The sequence below is a fragment of the Colletotrichum gloeosporioides genome (assembly GCF_011800055.1).
Source record: "Colletotrichum gloeosporioides strain Lc1 chromosome Unknown consensus_77, whole genome shotgun sequence".
Classification (NCBI taxonomy): Eukaryota; Fungi; Ascomycota; class Sordariomycetes; order Glomerellales; family Glomerellaceae; genus Colletotrichum; species Colletotrichum gloeosporioides.
This window is the reverse complement of record NW_025544722.1, coordinates 148036-170257: the sequence shown is the minus strand read 5'-3', so window position 1 is coordinate 170257 and position 22222 is coordinate 148036. Positions and strand designations below refer to the sequence as shown.

Below are 22222 nucleotides of genomic sequence, written 5' to 3'. Positions count from 1 at the left end.
AGGAGGAAATGCTACAAGTGGTAGGCCAAGATATAGAAAGATAATTCGGCTTCATTCCGATAAAGCCAGCCCCTGAATATTTTGAACAGCCTGCTTGGCACATCTAGACCGAATAGCAGATGTGGCTCCTGAAACAATGATGTGGCCTTGATCGTAGCTGATCAAATGAGCCGCAATACGTAGCACCACATTAGACTTTTCTTCACTTTGAATATGATGTTGAGGAAGTTTCGAGCCCACCCAGTAGGAGTTTTCACAGTAGGGGAAAAAGCAGTAAAAGCACCTCGGTCAGTGCCCAGTCCAGTAGCTTCGCAGTCTTCGAATGTGATACCATGGCTGAAATATTCGTGGGGGGGGGCATGACCGGCTCTCCCAGTCGACAGACAACTCCACGCATGTGACTAGTCCGGTCCGTTGAACCCTGCATACTTACGTTTAGCCCAATTTGACGCAGTTATGATCACAAGGTGTGACTTGTATTCATTTGCAGAATTGTTTCACTCGCTTGGCTTTAACAGGTCCAGCAATGGCTGGTTTAGGGTCTGGTAGGGGCTAATCTATACCTCGTTTGTCAAATTCGCCTGGTACTCAGGCTTGTCTTTTTCCCCTCCCCTCCAGTATTGTTGACTAATCGTCGACAATAGAGCACATGATCCGACTGACTCGGAAGATCCAGATGTGTTTCCGTATGACAAATGGGGCATCCCTTCGGAGGGGGATATCGGCATCGCACAAGTCAGCCTAAAGGGCGATTGGTATCGGAAGCCTGGAAGGCTCTTCCCACAACCCGGACAGTGAGTTTTCTTGCAAAGTAATCCAGACGAATTTCATTTAGCACCGATCATGGCTAACGTCCGCTCGTCCCGGGAGCACAAGCAAAGACCCTTTCAAACGCCATACCTCATGGTCTGTCCACATTACCAGACAGGCCGACAAACTGTCGGCTCTCAACCGTCCCAAACCCCTGGCTCGGCCTTTTTGGCCTTGTCGATAGAAAATTCGAATGGCCTTTTACAGCTCAAGGCGCGCTCAGCCCTGCTGACCTGATTAGGGTGCCCAATGCGATGCAGCCTTGCAGACTCGTTGGCGCCCCTTTTCCCCTCCAGAGAATCCGTTAGGTATGGAGCGGCCTACGATGCCTGAGGGCCAAGGTATGGTTGAGATACCGCTTCTGTGCCCATCTATAGCGGAAACGCTACTACCCTACAGTCAAACCCATTCTAAACAGCGACCAGATCTACCTTACGCGATGTGTGGCCTGTGGTTCGGTCTAAGGTGGAAAGTGTATCAAAGTCTACTGAATCCCCAGAATACTGACAATCTATTAATCTTATTTGCCTAGCAAAAACGATCGACCGCGGTATTCCTGTCATGAGCGATGACATGCGTTACAGGATGGAGGCCTCAAGATCACGATCGAACGTAAGAAAAACAAATGTCAAAGTAGACAAGCAAGGCGATGAAGAGATTCACCTTGAGAGCATATTTGAGACAAAGAGAAAGTATGGCATGTAAGGAGCTTGAAGAAGGTACTAGAGGCAAGAGCAGCTCAGATAGCTCCTTCCTGTTTACTTGAGCCCTTCACCCTAATTTACTCCGTTTTTTTTCGATCGCCCCGGAATGTATTCGTCCATTTTCACCTTCAGCACCAGGCTTCCGCCACTTACGCCTTCCAAGATGGAGGTCGATGAAGATGATAACACTATCGTCGAGATTGCCGCTGACGGCGATGTTATCATGGTCGTCGGTTCAGAGCAGAACGAGTTTCGGCTCTATTCTTTGTTTTTGAAGACTACATCCAAGGTCTTCAAAGCCATGCTGGGTCCCAATTTCGCTGAGGGTCAGCAGCTCATCACCAGCGGCAATCGAGAGCTGATCAAGATCGACCTCCCACAGGACGACGTTGAGAGCATGGAGTTCATCTTCAGAGTCATTCATCATCAATTCGACGCCTTGCACAACCCCGAAGACTTCCCTTTCTTCGAAATCTTGGTCGCCGCAGACAAGTACGATCTACTTCCTGCCATCAAATATGCCTTCCACCATGCTTTAGCTGCTGTTGTGGAGAGAGAACAGACCCTCGAGCAAATGTGCTGTGAGGACCTCTGGAAACTGGCCATGGCTGCTGCTTTTGTCACGAATGCCCCTGCCTTCAAAGCTGCAACCCGCGCTTTGATCTTACACTGCGATGAGGGTTATCTCGTGTATGCCAAGGAATGGTCATTCAATGAGGTCTTTGCATTACAGGCATGCGGTAAGCAAAATTGCATCTGTGTTTAGAGAGGAGGTACTAACCGTGTCTTCTGAAAGCCGCTCTTCATGAAGAGCGAACACGTTGGAAAAATCTAGCGATGTCAAATCTGCTCAGAGCATGCCAATCTGGCACCCATGCCGAATAAATGAATTCAGATACGAATTCGTCGTCGGCAGTCCCCACGACTTCATCTATGACAGCCTGAGTGATCAACTAGACCTCATTGAAGCCTGTCAGGAGTACCAGAAAGGTGCAAGATCAGCCAACTTCTACGACAAGCATTGGATGGACGAAACAAAGGAGTATGCAGGCTTGGACCTGGACAATTTTGTCTGAGATGAGATCTCTGGCTACTCATCGAATGTGGCCAGCGACGAGCTAAAACGAGGATCTGGAAGAGCCCTGGGCTGAATAGCTTGGGACGGGACGTACAACACAGAGAAATTGGAAAGAGACTGGTGTGAGAGGAGGCAAGACGTGGCCTAGATACAAGAACAGTATTTTCCAAATATCAAATCGAGAATGTGCTCTCATCCCTTAGCAATGGGAGTACAACGTGTATTCCAAGCGACATCTGTCAGCTGCAGTGATTAATCTGCCTTGCAAACATGACCTGCAAAATCATAGGAAAACCGCCGTGCCGGCACCATCTTCAGCGATAGAGGTCTGGCTACAAGAGCGAATGGGAAGGCGCTCAAGTATCGTTGACAAGCAAATTTCCGTCAAAGTGAGAGGATACAAAAGGGCAATTTTCTTTGTTTGTTTCTCTCTGTCCCCTTGAACGTTGGGCCTCTCTAACTCCATTATTCAAAGGGCAGCCAGGTCAAACCCCTCACAAGGAAAGTGCTATCTATTTGGTTCTTGCCTTGGCTACAGCTTTCAACTTCACCCTCACCCACTTTTTCCGCTTAATTGCAGCCGCTCGTCAAAATTTAACCCCGTCACCACTTCTACGAAACTTTTGGCGTCAAGATCCATACGAGACCCCTCACACGCCAAACCAAAATGGAGGTCGACGACGATGCCAGCATGGCCCAAAATAATGCGAGTACCGCCAGCTACGATGCTAGCAAGATCATCGACGTCGCTGCCGATGGCGACATCATTATGATCGTTGGTCCCGACAAAAGGAAGTTCCGAGTCCACTCTATCATGCTCAAGTTCGCTTCGAAGGTTTTCAAAGCCATGCTAGGTCCTAATTTCGTAGAGGGCCGTCAACTCCGCAACAACAGCCTCCGCGGCGAAATCACCGAGATTAAGCTCCCGGAAGACAACGCCGATGGCATGAGCACCATTTTCTATCTTCTTCATCATCGCGTCGACAAAATACCGGATTCCTTCCCCGCTCTTGTCTTGTTCCAGATCGGCGTCGCCGCCAACAAGTACGATTTGGTCATCATCTTGAAGCACACCATCGCTGACACTATCCATCGGACCATCAATGACGGCAGAGAGTTGGAAGATATGAGCATGCTTGATGTCTGGTATCTTACCATTACTGCAGCCTGCTTCGATGACCCTGCCAACTTTGCAACACTTACTCACGCCTTGGTCTGGCATTACAGCGACGCCTTCGTCCATTTGGTGGAGAAGGCAGCCATCGATGATTTACTGGCGTATCGCTTGTGTGGTAGGTCACAAACCTGCGCAGCTTCAATAAAACGAATATGAGGCTGACAAGCTTTTGTAACAGGTCTTCTTGAAATGGAACGCTCCAAGATTCGCTCCGAAATCTATCAGGGAGTTCTCATCGCGTGCTCCGGGCCAGGCCAGCGTTTTGATGGACATCTTACCAAGATTGATTGGGCCTATAGGCCTGGTGACAAGTGGGATATGGCTGAGACTCTGACAAAGGGAAGCTTACACACGATATGGGAATACGTCGACGACACGGACCTGCAGTTTCACCTCATGGATGACGAGACATACGTCGATGAATCCACGGAGTTGCCGTGGATGAAAGCTGTCCGTAAAACTGGAATGGTGTTGCTGAAAAACGCGCGCAAGACCTAAGACAAGAATGGTTCTGATTCGCAACGCCCTTGAATATTCTTTGGCTCGGAAGATTTGGACAATATCCCATCAATATGGGAAGCTTGGAGAAACAGGCACAACCGGGTTGAGGGAATGAACGATAGTCAGAGATGTACGGTGGCCATTCATCCTGGTCAGCGTAAGCTGCACATACAGCACATGAGTTTCTTTATCAATTGCTTTCAAGAAAATCTGATTGTTCCAGTCGTCTTGCATTAGTGACCTGACTGTTTCCAAGATGCTAGCCTGCTTGAAGGTCTGAGCACCCTAGTGAATTGGGATGACAGAGTGCTTGATTACCGTGTGACGTTGTTACAGAAGAAAGGTGGTGAAATGCCCGAGCGATTCTAACCGAATTGAGTTCTGTTCAGAAGACGGCGTGTTCACCCCTTTTCTGCTCGCGAAGGATGCTGCTCAACTCAACGTCATCTCAGCCTCAAACCCCATAGCTCCCGCAAGACGGACAAAAAAGACTTGAAACGTTCTTCTGGGTCGAGCTAGCCTAACCAAGCCGAGCTGGAGACCGAACGCAAGGTTCAAACATCCGGAGTGAGCTCGAGCCACCACACTTCCTCCTCTTCGCAGAGCACCGCCTCCTGTGGCTGCTCCCCAAGAACGATCACGAGAAGAAGGGCGGCGGCAATTGACAGCTGTCGACTGCGACTCGAAACCTGGGGAAAAAATCAAACCAATCTCATCCTCCGATCGGAGCACGCAGCCAAGGGGCAGACTCGAGCTGAATGCACTCTCAAAGCTTCACCGCCTCCAGCAGGGCGCGTGTGCCGGACGCACGGCACCAGTGCAGAATCAAGAGATGAAAATCTCAACCACAGCCTCACCATCCCCCGACTCCAATCGGGCCAGGCACAACGAGCTGGGGAAACCCGGCCAGCGGCCAACACCCAGAACGCGTCCTCTCGCAAAACAAGCCTCGGCACTGACGACATTCACCCCAATCCTTCCAATCCCCAACCTACCTTCCCAAACGTTCACTCCGCGCAGCTGAGTCGGGGGAAACACCACCAAGAGATTCTTGCTTGCGCCCGGCGTCTCATCGGACCCCGGGAGACCTGGGTCTTCCCTGGCAGCGAGGAGGATGCGGAGGAGCAAACCATGGTGCTTACCAGACAGGACCAAGCAAGCCCAGAAAACCCTGACTGACTCTTGAACTGCCACCCGAGGAGGGGAGAAGGTCGCGTTTGAAGGGAGGGGGAAAAGCCTAAACGGTGGCGATGGCTATGGTGCAAGTAATGAAAGGACAGCAAAACACACAACACATATTGCGCAGCTCCATCTCAGCCTCACATCAGATAAGAGCGGCCTCCCACAACAACAGAATTCTCGTCGGTCCATCAGTGCTGCCTCCTCCAGACTCACACTGAGACCGCCCTCCCTCCCTTACCAGACCTACCGAAGAATGGACAGCCCGCTGAGCAAAAACATGACAATCGACAAGCCCAACATGGTGACGACAACGACAACGACGACGGCGTCGGAAAAGTTCTTCGAAGTGCGCTCGCCGGCCAGCTTCGCGGCGCGGATGTGGTCGCGCACGGCGCACAGCGGCGTGCCTGTCGTGCCGGACGGCGACGTGATCCTCGTCGTCGGACTGGGCGACGAGACGGCGGAGCTGCGCGTGGACTCACTCATCCTGAAGCGCGCGTCGCGGGTGTTTGGCGCGATGCTCGGCCCCCGCTTCAAGGAGGGCCAGAGGTTGCTCGACCGCAACGGCGGCGCCTCATCCGAGCCCGTCAAGATCAACCTGCCAGACGAGGACCCGGAGATCATGGAGCTGATTCTGAACATCCTGCACCACCAGAACTCGCGGGTGTGTCAGATGGCGGCGGCGGATTCGATCCTGGAGGTGGCTGTCGTGGCGGATAAGTATGACCTGGTCGATGCGCTCAAGTACGCGTCGCAGACGATGCTGCATTACCATGAGCCGTCGATTGAGCATCTGACCGTCGGGGACTTGTGGCGCTTGGGGCTGGCGGCAGGGCTGCTGAATGAGGGCAAGGCTTTTGAGAAGGTGACGAGGATGCTGGTGTGGAATCATACGGTGCCGTATATCCAGCTCGTAGACGCGGAAGATGTGGTTGACATTGAGTTCGGGCTGCGGATGTGCTGTGAGTTTGAAAAGAGCACTTGCTCATGATATTCCGAGATGCTGACCATGAGTTACAGATCTATTGGAGAAGGAGAGGCAAGACTTAAAGACGTCTTTGCTGCAGCACCTACTGCCGATTATTTCCACTGGGAATCAGCTGCGCCTGGTTGAGATCAAGGTCGATTCGGCGGAACATTTCGACGCGTGGCCGGAGTTGATGAAGCTGTTCGGGGCCAGCCTCAATGAGATGACCCGGTTCGCCGAGGGGCTCGTTCTAGCGGACCGAAGCCGCCGCGCCGCGGGGCCCAACTCGGACTTCATGAGGCACTTCAGGAGTCGGGGCGGGATACGTCTGGAGGACGCGCGGAAAGGCCGCGACTGATGAGGTCGATGACGGGAGAGAGGGGGATAATAGACCACGGCGCCAATGAAATATGCACTTGCTTCCTCATCTCGTCGGCCCAAACCGTCATCCAAAGAGTACATATGAGATGAAAAAGTAAGCAGTGAGAGAGAGGGGGGAATCGATATCTTGATTTTCCTTGACAATAAAAGTTGCACGGACGACTTAGCTCTGGACGCGGACAATCCGTTCCAGAACAAATGTCGAGATGGCTCCCGTTAAGCTCTTTTTCCAATCGATCGTCGTCTAGTTTGAATCGGCCATGGGATCCAGTTACATGGGTTTGGCAACGTGACATTGAAGGCCAAGCCTAAATTTCACCTGGGGCTAGGGACGCCAGGAACGCCAGGGAGCAAGCCACAAAGCGACAGCCGAGGCACAAACAGACGTGGCTTCGGAGCTTTACAGATTAGATTCGGTCAAACGCCGATGGACAGGCGTGACCCATGCCGAGGAGGATTGCAGACGGGCCCCGTTCCGCGCAGGCCTGCAATCGCCGTAAATACCATTCGCGCAAGTCCGGTCTGCCAAGGCGCTGGTTACGTTGGGCTGTCGTCCGGCCGAGGCACAGATGCAGTGAGAGAGAAAAAAGTTGATAAGCAAAAAGTGGACTCAGGACGGGTCACATATTTTTTTGCGAAAGGTTTTGCTCGTTGCCGGTCGAATAGGAAGCGCAAATGACCCTGGATAGCTCCAGAATTTATGGGCTGACCAGGTGCGGAAGTTGGCATGGCGGAGCGGTCCAGGCAGGTCTGTCAGACTTGTCAGTTCAAGCTTGACGAAGGCAATTTCCAGAGATTTTCGCAAGAGCCGACGGCTCGGGAGCCAAGTCTAGCCAGTCGTGCAGGGGTTCTCCTGGGCCGCGGTCGCTTGGTAACCACTGGCCAGCAGGGTGATTTTGGGAAAAGAAAGGACTGGAGGCTCGAATCGGTCCCGACGATGGATCGGCTCCGAAAGAAAGGGGCGGATCGTTGATGGCTGGATCAAAAGATCGAATGCTTCCTTGATGACAAAAACAGAATCAGTCGAATAAGCAATACAGCGCACCGACGCTAAAATCGCTAGAACAAGTAACAGATTCGTCGCCGAATGAATGGTTCTGCCAGTTGATTGTCCACGGGTCGCGCGCTCGCGCGCTATTGGCGACGTCTCGGCCGACGCGCCGGGAGGCTCAGCTCGAGGTGCGCTAATCTCTGAAGCGGGCTCCCCAAAAAGGCATTCCAGTGTTGTTGGTTCGTTCGTGACGGGCATTGCATTCAACCTGCATCAGCCTCTTATCGGGCGGCATGACGATCCTTCCCATCCATCCTCCAGATCTGGCAGCTGGCCGGATATACCAAATTCCAACAGGCGATAAGCCGGGGGTCTCAGTTCATCCACCGCTGGGCATAATCAGCGACGGTTTGCTGCCTCTATCGTCGTATGTTTGTGGACCGGCTTTCAGCCATGCCTGGATCCTCAATGATTCAGGCAAGTATATCTAGGCATGCGCGTGGCCTGCCTTCTCGGCGTCCTCACAGCATCCGATTAATAGGGCGTGCGCGTCCGCGGCTAGGGATGAACTTGACAAAGTCCGAACGGTCGTCTCAAATCCTGTAGACCTGAAGCCCTGGTTTGTAATAAGAAATGACTGGCATGGAGTTAGCATGGACACCTGAGAAAAGGGGATGAGCGACGGAAAATACAAACAGCCCAAATCCGTTGGAGTTGGGAGGCGTCTGACGGTCTGACCTTGGGTAAGCCATCAATCGACCTCGGCACGGTGTGCAGATCCGCCGACATCCCGGTCTGTGGAGCTCTGCAAGCGGGCCGCCGACCCATGAGAAATCGACTTTGAAGGCTTCGCCCACGTTGTTTTCGGTCGTCGAAGCCCGGTGTGGCCGTTGCTGGAGGGGCCCTGGCTCGCTAGCCAACACGTCATTCCGCTTGTTGGTGCACTAAAAGCAGTGCAGGTAGAGGTACGTACCTGATTTAGTCGGGAAGGAGAGAAGAAGAAGAAAAAAGTTGCCGACCAGAGTGGCTCCACCTGCCTTGCACAACTACGAATAGAGTTTTATGCAATTCCGTTCGTCTTGTGATTCAAACTTCAGTTGGAAGGACCTGCGACCTGCCATCGCAATCCTGACAAGAGTCTATATCCGGACGAGGGGCATTCTGCTCCTGCAGTTGACTCCTGGCATCAGTCTGAATTCCGTCTTCAAACCCTTGCACCGAGACGCAGACACGACACGCCCATACTCCGAATCAAACGATGACTCGGCTGACGAGATGACGGCTTTGCAATCACCATCCGTCTGCTGCAGTCTGTGCGGCGCATTCGCGATGTCAGACAGGCGGCGGCTAAGGCTTGCGCTAGCCCGCGACACCAGTCGCATCGACTCACAAACTGCGCCCGACACGGAGATAACCACTCGGTCAACTGCTGTCCCCGGCCAGCCACGTCCGACCCTCCGTGTCATGCAGTCATGGACGACGACCTGAAGAATTGTGCACGCGGAAGCCATCCCGTTCGGGTGGGCTTGCGTCGGTGGAGCCCCCTTCCCATGACCCCTGCAATCCCGCCCCGATGGAGACACTCCATTGTGATACGGGCACCGACAAAGGGTGAAGAAGGCGAAGGCCATGGAACGACCATTGGAAATCTCCACTGCGGCCACCCGGTTTGGTACGCAGTATATAGAACATACGCCGTCCCAGTTCTCCGGGATTCAGATCTCGCTCTAGATCTATCGCCCATCTTCCCCGACCTGGAACGCCAGAGTACGAGACTGACATCCTCGACGATCGTCATACAAGCACAGTCCAGTCCGTTCAACATCGCGATATAAGCTTATCAGACCACCCGCGCTACCGGATCACCACGAGGCCGCCACGAGTGCCGCTACCACCAACCCATCCGATCCCAGACTCCATCATAATGGTGTCAACACCACACTCTTCGTCGTCTTCAATGACGGCAACAGAGGCCGATGTCGAGGCTCAGAAGCCCGCCAGCAAGGCCAACTACTTCCACCTCCTCTTCGACCAGGCCGGCGTCACCCCGGCTGTTGTCGACCGCAAGTACCCCGGCGAGGGCACCCTTGAGTCGCCCTTCGTCGTTGATTTCCTCCCCGAGGATCCTCACAACCCCCAAACATTCGCCACGTCAAAGAAGTGGACGTACACCATCCTCCAGGCCATCGCGACTTTCGCCGTTGCGTTCGTAAGTACTGCTTACTCCGGCGGCATTGCTGAGGTCATTCGCACCTTCGGTGTCTCTACTGAGATCGGCATCTTGGGTGTCTCACTCTTTGTTGTTGGTTTCGCTGTTGGCCCCTTGCTGTGGGCTCCCCTGTCTGAGCTGTATGGCCGTCAATACCTGTTCATCGGCACTTACATCTGCCTCACTGCCTTCAACGCTGGTGCTGCCGGCGCTCAGAACATCGAGACGCTCATTATCTTGCGTTTCTTCGCCGGTGCCTTTGGCTCTTCGCCCCTGACCAACGCTGGCGGTGTTATTGCCGACATGTTCAGCGCCTCGGAGCGTGGCCTGGCTACTGCCATCTTCGCTGCAGCCCCTTTCCTTGGTCCTTCAGTTGGTAAGTCTAAATCATCCGAACTTATCCCACTGTAGCTCGAACTAACACGTTCAGGTCCCATTGTCGGTGGCTTCCTTGGTGCCGCCGAGGGCTTCCGCTGGATTGAGGGCCTGATGGCCATCTTCACCGGTGTCCTCCTCTTCGTCGTCGGCCTTACTGTCCCCGAGACCTACGCCCCTGTCCTCCTCCGTCGCCGCGCCGAGAAGCTCGAGAAGATGACTGGCAAGCACTACGTCTCCAAGTACGAGGCTCACCAGCCCCGCAAGACCGTCGGACAGCAGTTCAAGGTCGCCCTTTCTCGCCCCTGGATCCTCCTCTTCAAGGAGCCCATCGTCCTTCTTACCGCCATCTACATGGCTATCGTCTACGGCACGCTGTACATGCTCTTCGCCGCCTTCCCCATCGTCTTCCAGCGCGGCCGTGGCTGGTCTCCCGGTGTCGGTGGCCTCGCTTTCCTCGGTGTTGCCGTGGGCATGATCGCTGCTGTTATCTACACCGGTTTCGATAACCGCCGCTACGCCAAGGCTGCTAAGGCCGCCGGCGGTTTCGCTCCCCCTGAGGCCCGTCTCCCGCCTTCTATGGTCGGCGGCTGCCTCCTTCCCATCGGTCTATTCTGGTTCGCCTGGACCAACGGCCCCGAGATCCACTGGATTGTCTCCATCATCGCTTCCGGCTTCTTCGCCGCCGGTCTCGTCCTGGTCTTCTTGTCTCTACTCAACTACCTCGTTGACTCGTACGTCGTCTTCGCCGCCTCTGTCCTGGCCGCCAACTCCGTCATGCGTTCCCTCTTCGGCGCTGCCTTCCCGCTTTTCACCACCCAGATGTACGAGAACCTCGGCATCCACTGGGCCTCGTCCATCCCCGCCTTCCTCTCTCTTGCCTGCTTGCCCTTCCCCTTCCTCTTCTACAAGTACGGCCACATCATTCGCGCCAAGTGCTCGTTTGCTGCGGAAGCTGCCGCCGTCTTGGAGCGCATGCGCAAGACCCATGAGGAGGTCAACGAGGATGAGGCTATGGAGGAGGAGCAGGAGATGAAGCGTGAGCGCACCCTTGAGCGCCAACGCACCAAGGAGCAGCGCCAGCGCGCCAAGTCCAATGCCGCTGCCCCTGGCGGCGTCTTGTCCGAAGCCCCGGCCGAGGACGAGAAGGCCGCCCCCACAGCGTAGGCTCAAAATCCTTGACGCAACCACACTTTCCTCATAATCACGGTTACCAAAAATGTATAGATGGTGGGATAAATGATGATACCCGGAGTCGTATATATGTCGATTTCACGGCATGACTAGCATTGGCGAGGAGTTATTTTTGGCATCATTTATCGGAACATTATCACGGCGGCTACAAGAGCCTCATGCAACTCATCATATACCAGATAGACCTTTCATGTATAATCCTAGTAATAAAGTCCATGGACTCAAGCCTCGTTTTCTCTCCCCTGTGAACTTATGCTTAGGTCTCACAACTCATCTCTCTCTCGGCCCCCAATCTTGATCTTCAACCCCGGAATGTTCTTGACCTTGAGGTTGCTCGACCCCACGATCCTCACATTCGCGCCACCGGCCTTCTCCTCCTTCGGCTCCTCCTGCCCCGGCGGCGTCCACGGCTTCACCCTCCCCTGCCACACGTCTAGTCCCCACCCCTGCAGCTCCTTCGGCGTGAACCCTCTGTCCTTGGGGTAGCGGTACACTCGCCCGTTGGACAGCTGGTGGACCGCGCCGGCGGGGTACCCGTCCCTTGCGGGGTCGAGGCCGAGTTTGCTGGGGAGGTCCGGGAAGTAGGCCGGGTCGACGGTTACGCTCGTCAATGAGGCGTACTGGGACTTTGCAAAGGAGGAGAGCTGCGCGCGGATGGAGGCGCGGGTTGCAGCTGAGGGGTGGAAGATGTAGACCATCGGCCAGCCGCGCTGTGGTACATTAGCGGTATGTTTATGGATATGGGTGGAATGGGGCTAGACACCTTGAGCAAGCGGTCATGGGTGGCGCGTGATAAATCCGTAATGAGAGGACGCGAGGCCTCAAGGAGCCATGAATCTAGACCTTCGGGCGATGAAGAAGTGTGTGTGCTCGCGTCGTCGCGCTTGTAGCAGACGACCTTTGAGTCTGCGGCTTGTGTGTCGACGACGCCGAACGTGAACTCCGTCCAGTACTTTTTCGCCACGTCCTCGAAAGCCTCTCGGAGGGATGTTTCCGAGGGTTGCAGGTGCGCGATGCAGACGAAGTCGTCTACGTCTTTGAATCCATCTGCCTCTTCCGGGCTCACATGCGCGGGGATCTGGAAGGAGCGTTTGGCTCGGTCGATGAAGCGAAGGATTCTAGCTGCGATCAGTGAGGGAAGTCTAAAGCATGCGAGAAAGTGGCCTTACTCATCGGCGGTCTGCGGCCCGGCATAGACGGCCACGTGCTCGGGTCCGCGGTAGAGTTGGATCTCAGGGATCGTCTCGGGAGGGGGACTCGGGCATCTGGAATCGTTGGGGCAGTCGGCGACCCATTCCAGGGGAACCTTAGTCTTGGAGCGTACGGTGTCCCATTCTTGAGCGAGGGCTTTCCTGGTTCCGTGGGATTCCTGTTGGATGGTTTGAGTTGGATGCTACGGCTTGAAAGGATTTGGGGCTTCTGGGGCATGGGATGAAGTTACTTTGACAACTGCGATTAAGTTTAGTGTGATGATGCGAAGATCGGGTTGGGATGAACTCACATGCGACAAGCCTGAGGCCGGGGGTGGGTTCTGCAAGCGGTGCTTGGTCTTCTGCGTAGGTTCCGGAAGCTAGCAGTGACAGCCAGATGCTGAGAGTTAAAAAGGTAGAATAAATCATGCCGCGGCCTCTCATGTGAAATTTCAGTGAGCCGCGAGAAGAGACAGTCAGGTTGCGAGAAGAAGGTTGATGGGATTGGGGAGACGGTGGGAACATCTTCGACAACCCCTGTCCTCCCTCAGACAGGGGTATTCTCCTTAGTCAGGGGCCCGTAGTTCAGGTCACATCGCATGAAACGTCGCTTTTGCCAAGTTGGGAAGTACAGCTAGCGCTTGTGGTCTATTTACCCTGACGAATATCCGGCCAATGGTGATAACAATGATGACAGCAGCGCTGATGGGAGCTGGTGACTAGGTGGTTGTTGCCATGACGTTACAGAATTGTACTGACTTGATGGACTGCCAGACCAACGAATTTGTCGGGCTGTAGCCGAGAAAGAGGGCGGTCGCGGTGATCCTGAACAGCGCCGAATCGTTGAGCTACATTGTTAAATGGGGTCGAAACATCGCTTCTCTGGCAAGCATAGAAGAATGACTGAAATTGTACTTGTTAGCCATGCGGGCTAAGTTGCAAAGTCGCTCGACCGGAATGGGTGCCTGTTGAAGCTCGTCTTGATGGTGAAGGCACGACATGGTGAAATAGAAGTCGTTAGCATCGTCGTCGTCTTCCGTTGACGGCCATGTTTACATGAGCGATGATTGTGGCTGCTTCTTCGGTTCGTTGATAAATGAGAGGCTGTCCCATGATAGCGGGGAACGGCTATTCGACCGTCGGGAAGTATCGGCTGTTAGTTTGAAGTTTGCGAATGCTTTTTTTCTTCACAAAATGACATGAGAACATCCTCGACAGGGTGGATGCCGGTGACGGGCTTCTCCATAAGCACCGCTTGAATATCACTTGGACTCATGATGGTGGTTGTAGATGGTAACGCTGTCGATACACGTGTTGTTGTAGGGAAAGTTCGTCAGAAGAGACGCAGAACCCCCAATATATAAAGGCCTACGATGCATCAGACGCGGCGAGGGAAGTGATATGGACGTGCCTGCATTGATGGAATAACCACAAGGCGTTGCCTGGATTTGATCGCCCCCGTCATCGTCAACCCCGTCTTCGTGAAAGAATACCGGAAAGACACCAAAAGAAAACACAGGATAAGGAAAAGAGAGACAAGGACAGGAACAAAAAGCAAGGCTAAGGAGCAAAAGATTCGGGTCGAACCTCTAAGGTCCAGCAAGCAGGGTTAATGTGGTATCCAGGGCGCTAGCACTGCTGCAGACCTGACCACTAGGCCACTTCGCCCTCTCACTGTTGCAGGAACACAAAGAGCATTTGACCAAGTACCTCGAATCTCGCATGGCAATGATCGTGGAGGACGCGGCTATCTGCCAGGATCTTGTGACGAGGAGCCAGAGTAGAGATCGCCTTTCGCACCATGACCATGAACTGTCTGGCGATCTTCAAGCGAGACTTTCTTCGATTCGAGGGTATCGCGACCATATTGCTGTGCTACCATTATTATTATACTAGTCAAACCCACCCCATTCCTCCTCATCTTCACTATCCTCGGAGCCGTCGCTGTCATCCTCACTCTCTTCTTCACTCTGTTCCTCCTCCTTTTTCTGAGCCGATTCATCGTCGTCCTCAGCCAACGAAACCGGCTCACCAGTGCTCTTCAGCACCGGCATTCCCGTCAAGTCCCTAATAGTCTTCCCCTCGTCATCTCTCACGTACGGACCGTCCTCCTCCACCATATCCACGTCCCCATCCCTCTCAAACGCAGCGACAAAGAAACCCATCACTCCGTGTCCATCGCCCTTGTACGTCCGTATACAGGCCTCCGCAGCCGTTTTGTCCCCACCACACGCCTCGGGAAGTCCGCGAACAGGCCACTCCTTCATCCCGCGGACCTGCTTCTCCCTCACCAGAACCTTCCACCCGCGCTCCTTGGCGACCTTGGACTCGAGCGCCTTCATCACCACGCCCTCGTTCTCTTCAGCGTGGATCGAGCAGGTCGAGTACGTAATCTTCTTTGCCGAGGGAAACCTCATGGCGTGCAGTAGCAACGTCAGCTGGAATCCGGCCAATGAGTTCAACCTCTTTTGCAGCTCCTGCTCGGACTGGATCTCCACCGCGTTGCCATCGTCGTCGACCATCACCTGCTTCGCCTCATCCTTCTCCTCCCGTTTTCGTTTCTTGACATCAGGCTTCGCGCCCTTCGTCTTCCCCTTCGAGCCGCCCGGCCCCGAAACCTCTGGTAAATGCAACTCAGGCATCGAGTCCCGCCCCACGATACCGCTGCCCGAACAGCTCGGGTCCAGCAACAGCGCCCCGGCGTCCTTGTACGCCTCCGCCTGCGGATCGACCTCCAAAAAGTCCTGTCCGAGCCCAATCTTCGTCGTCCCCCTGCTCCCCGCGATCCTAATCATCTTCTCCAGCGTCTGCGCCCTCTTCGGGTCCCTCTCGAACGCGAAGATAGTCTGCTTCGCCGCGCCCTGCTCCGGCTGGTGGCCCTTCATCACCGCCGCCAGATGCGTCGTCTTGTTCCCCGGCGCGGCGCACGAGTCGATCACGTCGCCGTCCTGCGGGTGCGGGTCTAGCAGGTACGCCGGGAAGCACGACGCCTTGTCCTGCAGGATGACGTCGCCGTTCTGGTACGCCGCCGACTTGGTGACGTCCGTGCCGGGCGAGGTGGCCAGCAGGTTCGGGACGTGCGGGTCGATGAAGACGGCCTTGGCGCTCGACGCCGTCACGTCCGCGATGGAGAACACCCGCTCGAAGCCCTTGAACGTCGTCTCCAGCTGCGTCTCGACGTCGCTCTTGAGGTGGTTCACCCGGATCCAGCGGGGGTGTCTGCCCTCCGGGTCCGCGTTGGCGTTGACGTCCGCGCGCAAGGCCTCGAGGGAGGGCATCCGCCGCCGCAAGCGCGCCCGCGTGAGCTCTGAGGTAAGGCGCGCCTTGTGCCTTTCGATGGTCTGTCTGAGGCCGTGTGACTGAGGCAGGGCGATTCCGCCTTTGGCGAGCAGGAAGTCGTGGGCGAGCAGTAGGGATAAGATTGGGGTGAGCTGTGACGGGTTAGTGAGTTCTCAAGATGAGTGAGCGCTGGGCTTTCATACCTTGCGCTCATGGCGAAGCAAGTCCGCCGCCTCGATGACCTCCTTCAGCACGCCGCTCCATTTGCACGTCTCGAACGCCAGGGCGTACACCTGCGCAGGCGGCGACTTGAGCCCCTTCTTGCGAAAGACGCGACTCTTGAGGCTGCCGCCATGGTCAGGGCTGGCCGAGAGGATCTCGGCCGTCTCGTGGTACAGCGACATGTTCCACCCTTCTGTACTCGTTTCTATGGAAATTGCAATTGGTATAAGTGAAATGAGAGAAGAATTATCGAATCGTCCGTCCGGTGTGGTGCATTTCAATGCCTCGGTGAGTGATTGTGGAGCTTGCTCGGCCGTCGTTGAAGAGAATTTGCGGTTCGGAGAATTTTTGCGGGGACCCGGGCGGGTGGAGACGACGGGGGATTGGACGCGCGACAAGTCTCTCCCGGCGCGTGCCCATCAACTCTGTCTCTTTGAGCCGTTTTAATTGGGGGAAGACCAGGTGAAAGTGTCTGGATCAGGATACTAATTCAGAACATGGAAGAATTTGGTCTTGGGGCTGCATGAAAGGAAATGAGGTGGAATTCTTCCCAATAACCTTAATTGGACCCCCGTGGCGGGACGCACTTGGTGAGGTCACTCATCTCACGTAAGTGACCACGACATTCCATTGATGTAGGTATTCCATATGGTCACGTTGCAAACGCAAGCAATTGATGGAAATCGTTTCTGGTTGAACTGTCTGTCTGACTACCAGAACGAAGAGGTCAGCACCTCTATCCATTTGTGTCCCTTTCAAAAACCCTTCCCAAATGCGGCCCTCTCAGGTCGAACAAGAATCGAAATATATGTGTCCTCAGTGTGAGGTATGTATGTAAATCTGTTTCATCATCTTCGTCAAATCCAACGACGCAAAGTCAAAAAAGCAAACGGAAAGCCTCCGAGTGAAGTTCATTTTCCAAAGCCTGACCGAAATCCCCGCCCAGTGTTCGTTTCCAACCAGAACCCCTTGGTATAAGATCTGAAACTCCCGAATTTCCCAACACAGGCCCTAGAATGTCTAATGAAAAGAAGTTTGGTACAGGCGCAAACAAGAGAGGTGCGCGAAGGTGAAAAACTCCGTTTGGGTTGATTGGCCGCTCAGTGGTGGTTGCTGTGGCGGCGGCGCATGTGCTCGTGAACATGACGACGGGCCTTCTTATAGCCGTCGCTGTTGTTGTTCGCGGGGGTAGCGGCGGCCTGGGAGTCCTCGCTGGCAGTGACCGTGACGGTCTTCCAAACAGTCTTGGTGCTGCGGCTGCAAGAGCCCGTGTTGGACTTGACAGCATCACCGAGAGGGTTTGTGGGAGCGACGGCAGGAATTGACGCCTGGGCTGCCTTGGAAGTGACGGCCGCACTGCTGACCTCCTTCTCGGGGGCTTGCTGGACGGGGAGCTGGGATGCAACGGCAGTGGCCGAAGCCGCCGGAACGGCTTCCTGCTTCACAGCGCCGCTGGAAGCAACAGCTTTGGCAGAAGTGGCAGAGGAAGCTGCGGCAGAAGGCTTGGCGGACGCGGCGGCAGATGCAGAGGCGCCGCCAGAGGAAGGCTTAGCAACGATGCCACCGGTGAGTCCGCCAACGACATCGCCGAACGTCCAGCCGCCAAGAGGGTTGCTTCCTGGGAGAGCGTCCAAGATGCCGTCGGTCTTCTCATCAATGGGAGAGGGAATGGTGCAGTCCTTGTTGGTGTTGAGACCCTTGAGAAGACCGGGGCACTTGTCCATACCGCTGGAGCCAGCGTTGCAGTTGTCGATAATCTGCTGCAGAACATCGGTATCCCAGGCAGCAATGAAGTCGGCGTGAGAGCTGTAGCCAGAAACATCACCGTTGGACAGGACGAAAGGCTGGGTGCCTTGGCCCGGAGTCCAGCGGTCGGAGAACTTGGGGGTGTTCCAGTAGACCTCGAAGAACATGTGGGGAACGTGGATGTAGCCGGCAGGGCAGTTGGCACGGCGCTTGTCCGTGGCATCCTTGTTGGAGGGCCAAGTCATGCTGTTCTCATAGTCGTTGAGGGCCTTGTTCGGGTTGTAGCAGGAAGGCATGTGGATGTCGGCGCGAAGGGGAGAAGCGTAGCCGTCGCAGTTCTGGTCAGGGAAACCAACACCGGAGCCCTCATTGTTGGGGTCAACGATACCAGCAGTAGATCCATCAGAGTTCTTGGGGTAAGAGGCGGGGTTGTAGTTGGATCTAGGACAGGTCCACTGTACTGGCTGGACGGGGCCGTCGGCGGGCTCGAGATTCTGCTTGCCACCAGTAGAGGGAACTACTCTAGTAGTGGTGTTACCGCTGACGATCTGAAGACCCTTGGGGAAGGCCTTGATCTCATCGTCGGTACCCTCAAAGCTGCAGATACTGTCAGCACAGTTCCTCAAAATCCAGGCGCAGCACTTACAAGTAGTAGACGTTGACGTAGAACATCTCAACCGGCTCGAACTTCTTGGTCTTGGGGTCCTGGAAGTAAAGCCAGGGGAACCAGTAGGCACTGTTGTCACCAGCAATCATGGCATTGGAGCACTTGGACTGGGCCAAAGTGTCACCGGTAGCTGACATGCCAAAGTTGCTTCCTCCCATGACACCGTGAACGTGCGAGGCAGGCTGTCCGGGGGAGACGATGGGATCAACACGGGTGCGGACGAGCTCCTTGCCGTTGAAGCGGAGGACGGCGAATGTGCGGTCACTAGACTTGGAGCCGGCCGAGGCGGTGCCAACGAGGGCGGCCAGGGTGGCGGCGGCGGCGGAAAACTTCATGTTTGCGTTTGTTTTGTGTGATGAGAGTTGGGTCGAGGTGAAGTTCAACTAGATGAATGAAGAAGAGGTCGTCGCTGGGACTTTTGGGCGTTGAGTAGAGACTGTGGATGCTGATACCGGAGCACCTTCGAAGAGAACGAGTTATCGCTCATATGTGGTTGTGACTCGGATGAGCGACGAAAAGTGTGTAAGACACTGTGAGTGAGAGAGTGAATGAATCAGACGGATCAAAGACGATGTCTGGGTGTTGTAATGAGAGTGGTGCCAAGCAAGCTCAGCGTTGGTTTTGAAAAGGAATGATGATGAAAGGAGAGAAGAAATGCCCAGCAAGTACGACAGGGAAAGGTAGTGGAATGGGAGGTGAGGTCGGGAGTGTAGATCAGGGCTGAGAGAGGCGGACGGGGAAGTATTATAATCGGAGGGCATCTTGGGACGGGGACACACGGACAGGGTGGATGGCAGTTGGCAGCCTACGACCCAGGCATCCTGACCTCACCTCCAGCTCAACTCTCGCCGCGCGGAAGAGGCCCGGGGGGGCAGGAGGACGCTAGTCTAGAGCCCAGGCGCGCTCAGCCGTGACGCCATGGAGTGTTCTGGGTAGTGCGGCCTGGGAAAACCGGCGATGGATGCCCACAGGACCGCAGGGCGAGGATGGGGGCACGGGGAACGATGAGGTGGTGTGGGTGTGGGTGTAAGTCTGCCGGGGGCCGGGGAGGCAACGCATCTTGGCGGGAGACCAGCGAGATGGGCAGGACTGCGGGTGTTTGGCTGGGCTGAGTACCGAGTGCTAAGATGGCCCGCCTCCGTCCCCTGGTGATAGACTTGAAACATGGGATGAACGACAGGGACGAACCCTTGAGCATCAGAGTGCATCGAGGTTCCTTTACTCTTGTGTATCTATTTTCGAGTACATTTACTCAGCTTATCCTGCCATTATTATCCACAACCAAGACGCAGAATGTGCATTAGTGGCATCAACATCAAGGGAAAAAGAACGGGGAAACAAAGTTGTTTAGGTGGCTTCCCACCACCAGAGAAACGGCAGACCGCTGGAGAGAAGAAACAAACGCTGCAAGCCCCTGGATACCAGACCCCCGCTCCTCCTCTGGCCGGGCGTTTTCCTCTCGGCAGACTGCAACTGCAGCTGTGCTGCACACTTACAAACGGGAAACCGCCCAAACTTGAAAAGAGGCAGGCGGGAATGCACAAAAGTTGAGATGGTGTGCTGCAAGACTTGTTCCTGCATAGTGCATGCGAAGGAGGCACCCTCATTGGCCATATTTGCGTCTAGCTGCCATTTTTGTGCAGGTCCTGGGTTGGATTGTCGTCCAGTGTGACGCCGGACGAACTTAGCAGCATGACTCGCCCCGAGTGTGAGTTCTTTTTTTGCTAGCGCTGTGCCGCGCCGAGTGGCGGCCAGTCAGCTTCAACCAGGTTGAATCAGCGCCTTGGAAGAAGCGACTGCCACCTTGGCTCAGTGACCCGCGAGGCCAGGCGGCAAGAGGTAAGCATACTGCTTTGGCAGCGACGGGTGCCCGTTGGTGGCGTAGACGGTTGACATTGGAAACGAGAAGCGCCCCGTCCGTCTGGAAAAGCTAGCAGCAGTTTGGCCGAAGCGCATGGCAACCACAAAAACCATTGATCCCGACTGTTCCATGGCGACAGTATCTGGCGGAATCCGTATTTCAGGGGCAACAGAAGCCGAGGGGCCACCAAGAAATGACGTTCTGGCGGGCTGTCACGGTTTCTCGTCTAACCCGCCATGTCTTTGCCCGTCCATCGAGAGGCTGACGGATTTGATGATGTGGACATTGCCAATACGGTCGTCGTCGGGAATGACGAGGTTGCGGCGGGGTTGACGGGATCTCGGCTGGGATAACGGGCGGTGGAAATAGGGTAAAGCAGCAGTCGTTTGTCGCTATTTTCTTCAGCCAGGTGAGACGGAACAAGAGGAGATACGGTGCTCACTCAATCGAGCCCCAAAATGCCCAAAAGCGAGTCGAAGCAGCAGTGGCAGCTCTCCCTGGACTCAGAATGGACCTCAGAATGGAAAGTGAAGGGGTTGAGGGGTCGAGGGGGCGAGCAAACAGGAAAGAACAGGAAGGGCCGGCCGCTATGCTAACCTTAATCCAGGCAAGTGGTTCCTGGGCTGGCGGGTCCACTTGCGCAGGGGTTTCCCCATGCCACCTGGTACGTACCTTGATTGCAGTTGAGGGCTTCTACACCTATCCCACGGTCTTAAAGGTTAGTGCGGTTCTTGCGGGGCTTTCCATATAACGAAGCCCCGCAAGTACTACGCTAACCTTTAACACCGTGGGATAGGTGTAGGAAGAGAAACTGGAAAGAACAAACGATGGACGACAGTCGCCAACACCTGCCATCCGCTGAGGAGTTGCGGTGGCAGGAGCACAGTTTGGATGTTCTCACCACCTGGCAGTCACGTTGAAGACAACTCCTCTTTCTTGGGTCATCCTTCTCCGTCACGCACCTCAGCCAGCCTGCAAACAATCCCTTTCTTGCCCCGGTGAGGAATCTTCTTGTCTCGGGTGCTCTTGGCCCGGGAAAGACTTTTCTAGCTGCATAACTGCTTCTGCGCTCATAGCTGCCCGCTTTGGTCGCATGACACTCGATTGGGTTCAAAATTCCAACGACACCAGCCAGGAGAACAATCCCATTCATTTTTGCAAGTGGATGGTGACCCAATAGTCTGTTTCCATTCCAATCCTTGGGCCTTTGCGAGGTCATTCGACTGAAGAAGAACGCCGATGGATTTGCTCTGGTGGGGTTCTCCAAAGAGTCCAGACCTTCGCCGATATCTCCCACGGAGGTTGGAGGATCTGTCTTGAACCCTGCCATGACAGATTGCACAGGCCCGACTCAATGGTCAATGGATTTTGAAGGACCACTGAGTCGAATAGCCAGCCGCCGGTGGGGTTTCAGAACGTCTCATCCCGGCGCTCATCCCATGTCTACCCACGTTTTCAACTAGACATTCACGGAACCTCGAGCGAATCACGCTTCGTCGCGGTACCACCGTTCCATTGGTCAAGCCCGACGGGGAGATCAACCTCTACCTCCGAATGTGACCTCGTTACATCGTCTCCCTGTCCATTGCATCGGGATTTCCTTCTCGTCAGCTGCAGCGCCAGCTCACCACATTCAGCGACACGGAAGCTTGACAGCTTATGAAACCGCCACACCACATGCCTTTCAG

General features: G+C 55.0%; 6 protein-coding genes across 6 annotated transcripts; 2 read left to right on the top strand and 4 right to left on the bottom strand.

Annotated features, from left to right (window-relative positions):
* Positions 1–1620: 1620 nt before the first annotated feature.
* On the top strand, positions 1621–6777 carry GCG54_00007753 (uncharacterized protein; the record flags this gene model as incomplete). Its single annotated transcript, XM_045407730.1, has 5 exons — positions 1621–2232; positions 3266–3884; positions 3948–4239; positions 5705–6414; positions 6473–6777. The coding sequence occupies 5 exons, from the start codon at positions 1621–1623 to the stop codon at positions 6775–6777; spliced, it is 2538 nt and encodes an 845-aa protein (XP_045259465.1).
* A 2938-nt stretch (positions 6778–9715) lies between these two features.
* GCG54_00007752 (Efflux pump FUB11) lies at positions 9716–11542 on the top strand (the record flags this gene model as incomplete). Its single annotated transcript, XM_045407729.1, has 2 exons — positions 9716–10376; positions 10431–11542. The coding sequence occupies 2 exons, from the start codon at positions 9716–9718 to the stop codon at positions 11540–11542; spliced, it is 1773 nt and encodes a 590-aa protein (XP_045259464.1).
* A 290-nt stretch (positions 11543–11832) lies between these two features.
* GCG54_00007751 (uncharacterized protein) lies at positions 11833–13760 on the bottom strand (the record flags this gene model as incomplete). Its single annotated transcript, XM_045407728.1, has 5 exons — positions 11833–12279; positions 12333–12687; positions 12739–12938; positions 13078–13159; positions 13675–13760. 5 exons carry the CDS (start codon positions 13758–13760, stop codon positions 11833–11835), a joined length of 1170 nt encoding a protein of 389 aa, XP_045259463.1.
* A 51-nt stretch (positions 13761–13811) lies between these two features.
* On the bottom strand, positions 13812–14035 carry GCG54_00007750 (uncharacterized protein; the record flags this gene model as incomplete). The annotated part of the gene is made up of 2 exons (XM_045407727.1): positions 13812–13912; positions 13951–14035. 2 exons carry the CDS (start codon positions 14033–14035, stop codon positions 13812–13814), a joined length of 186 nt encoding a protein of 61 aa, XP_045259462.1.
* A 616-nt stretch (positions 14036–14651) lies between these two features.
* GCG54_00007749 (25S rRNA (cytosine-C(5))-methyltransferase rcm1) lies at positions 14652–16442 on the bottom strand (the record flags this gene model as incomplete). Its single annotated transcript, XM_045407726.1, has 2 exons — positions 14652–16190; positions 16242–16442. 2 exons carry the CDS (start codon positions 16440–16442, stop codon positions 14652–14654), a joined length of 1740 nt encoding a protein of 579 aa, XP_045259461.1.
* Positions 16443–17360: 918 nt separating this feature from the next.
* GCG54_00007748 (uncharacterized protein) lies at positions 17361–19008 on the bottom strand (the record flags this gene model as incomplete). The annotated part of the gene is made up of 2 exons (XM_045407725.1): positions 17361–18603; positions 18653–19008. 2 exons carry the CDS (start codon positions 19006–19008, stop codon positions 17361–17363), a joined length of 1599 nt encoding a protein of 532 aa, XP_045259460.1.
* Positions 19009–22222: the final 3214 nt, after the last annotated feature.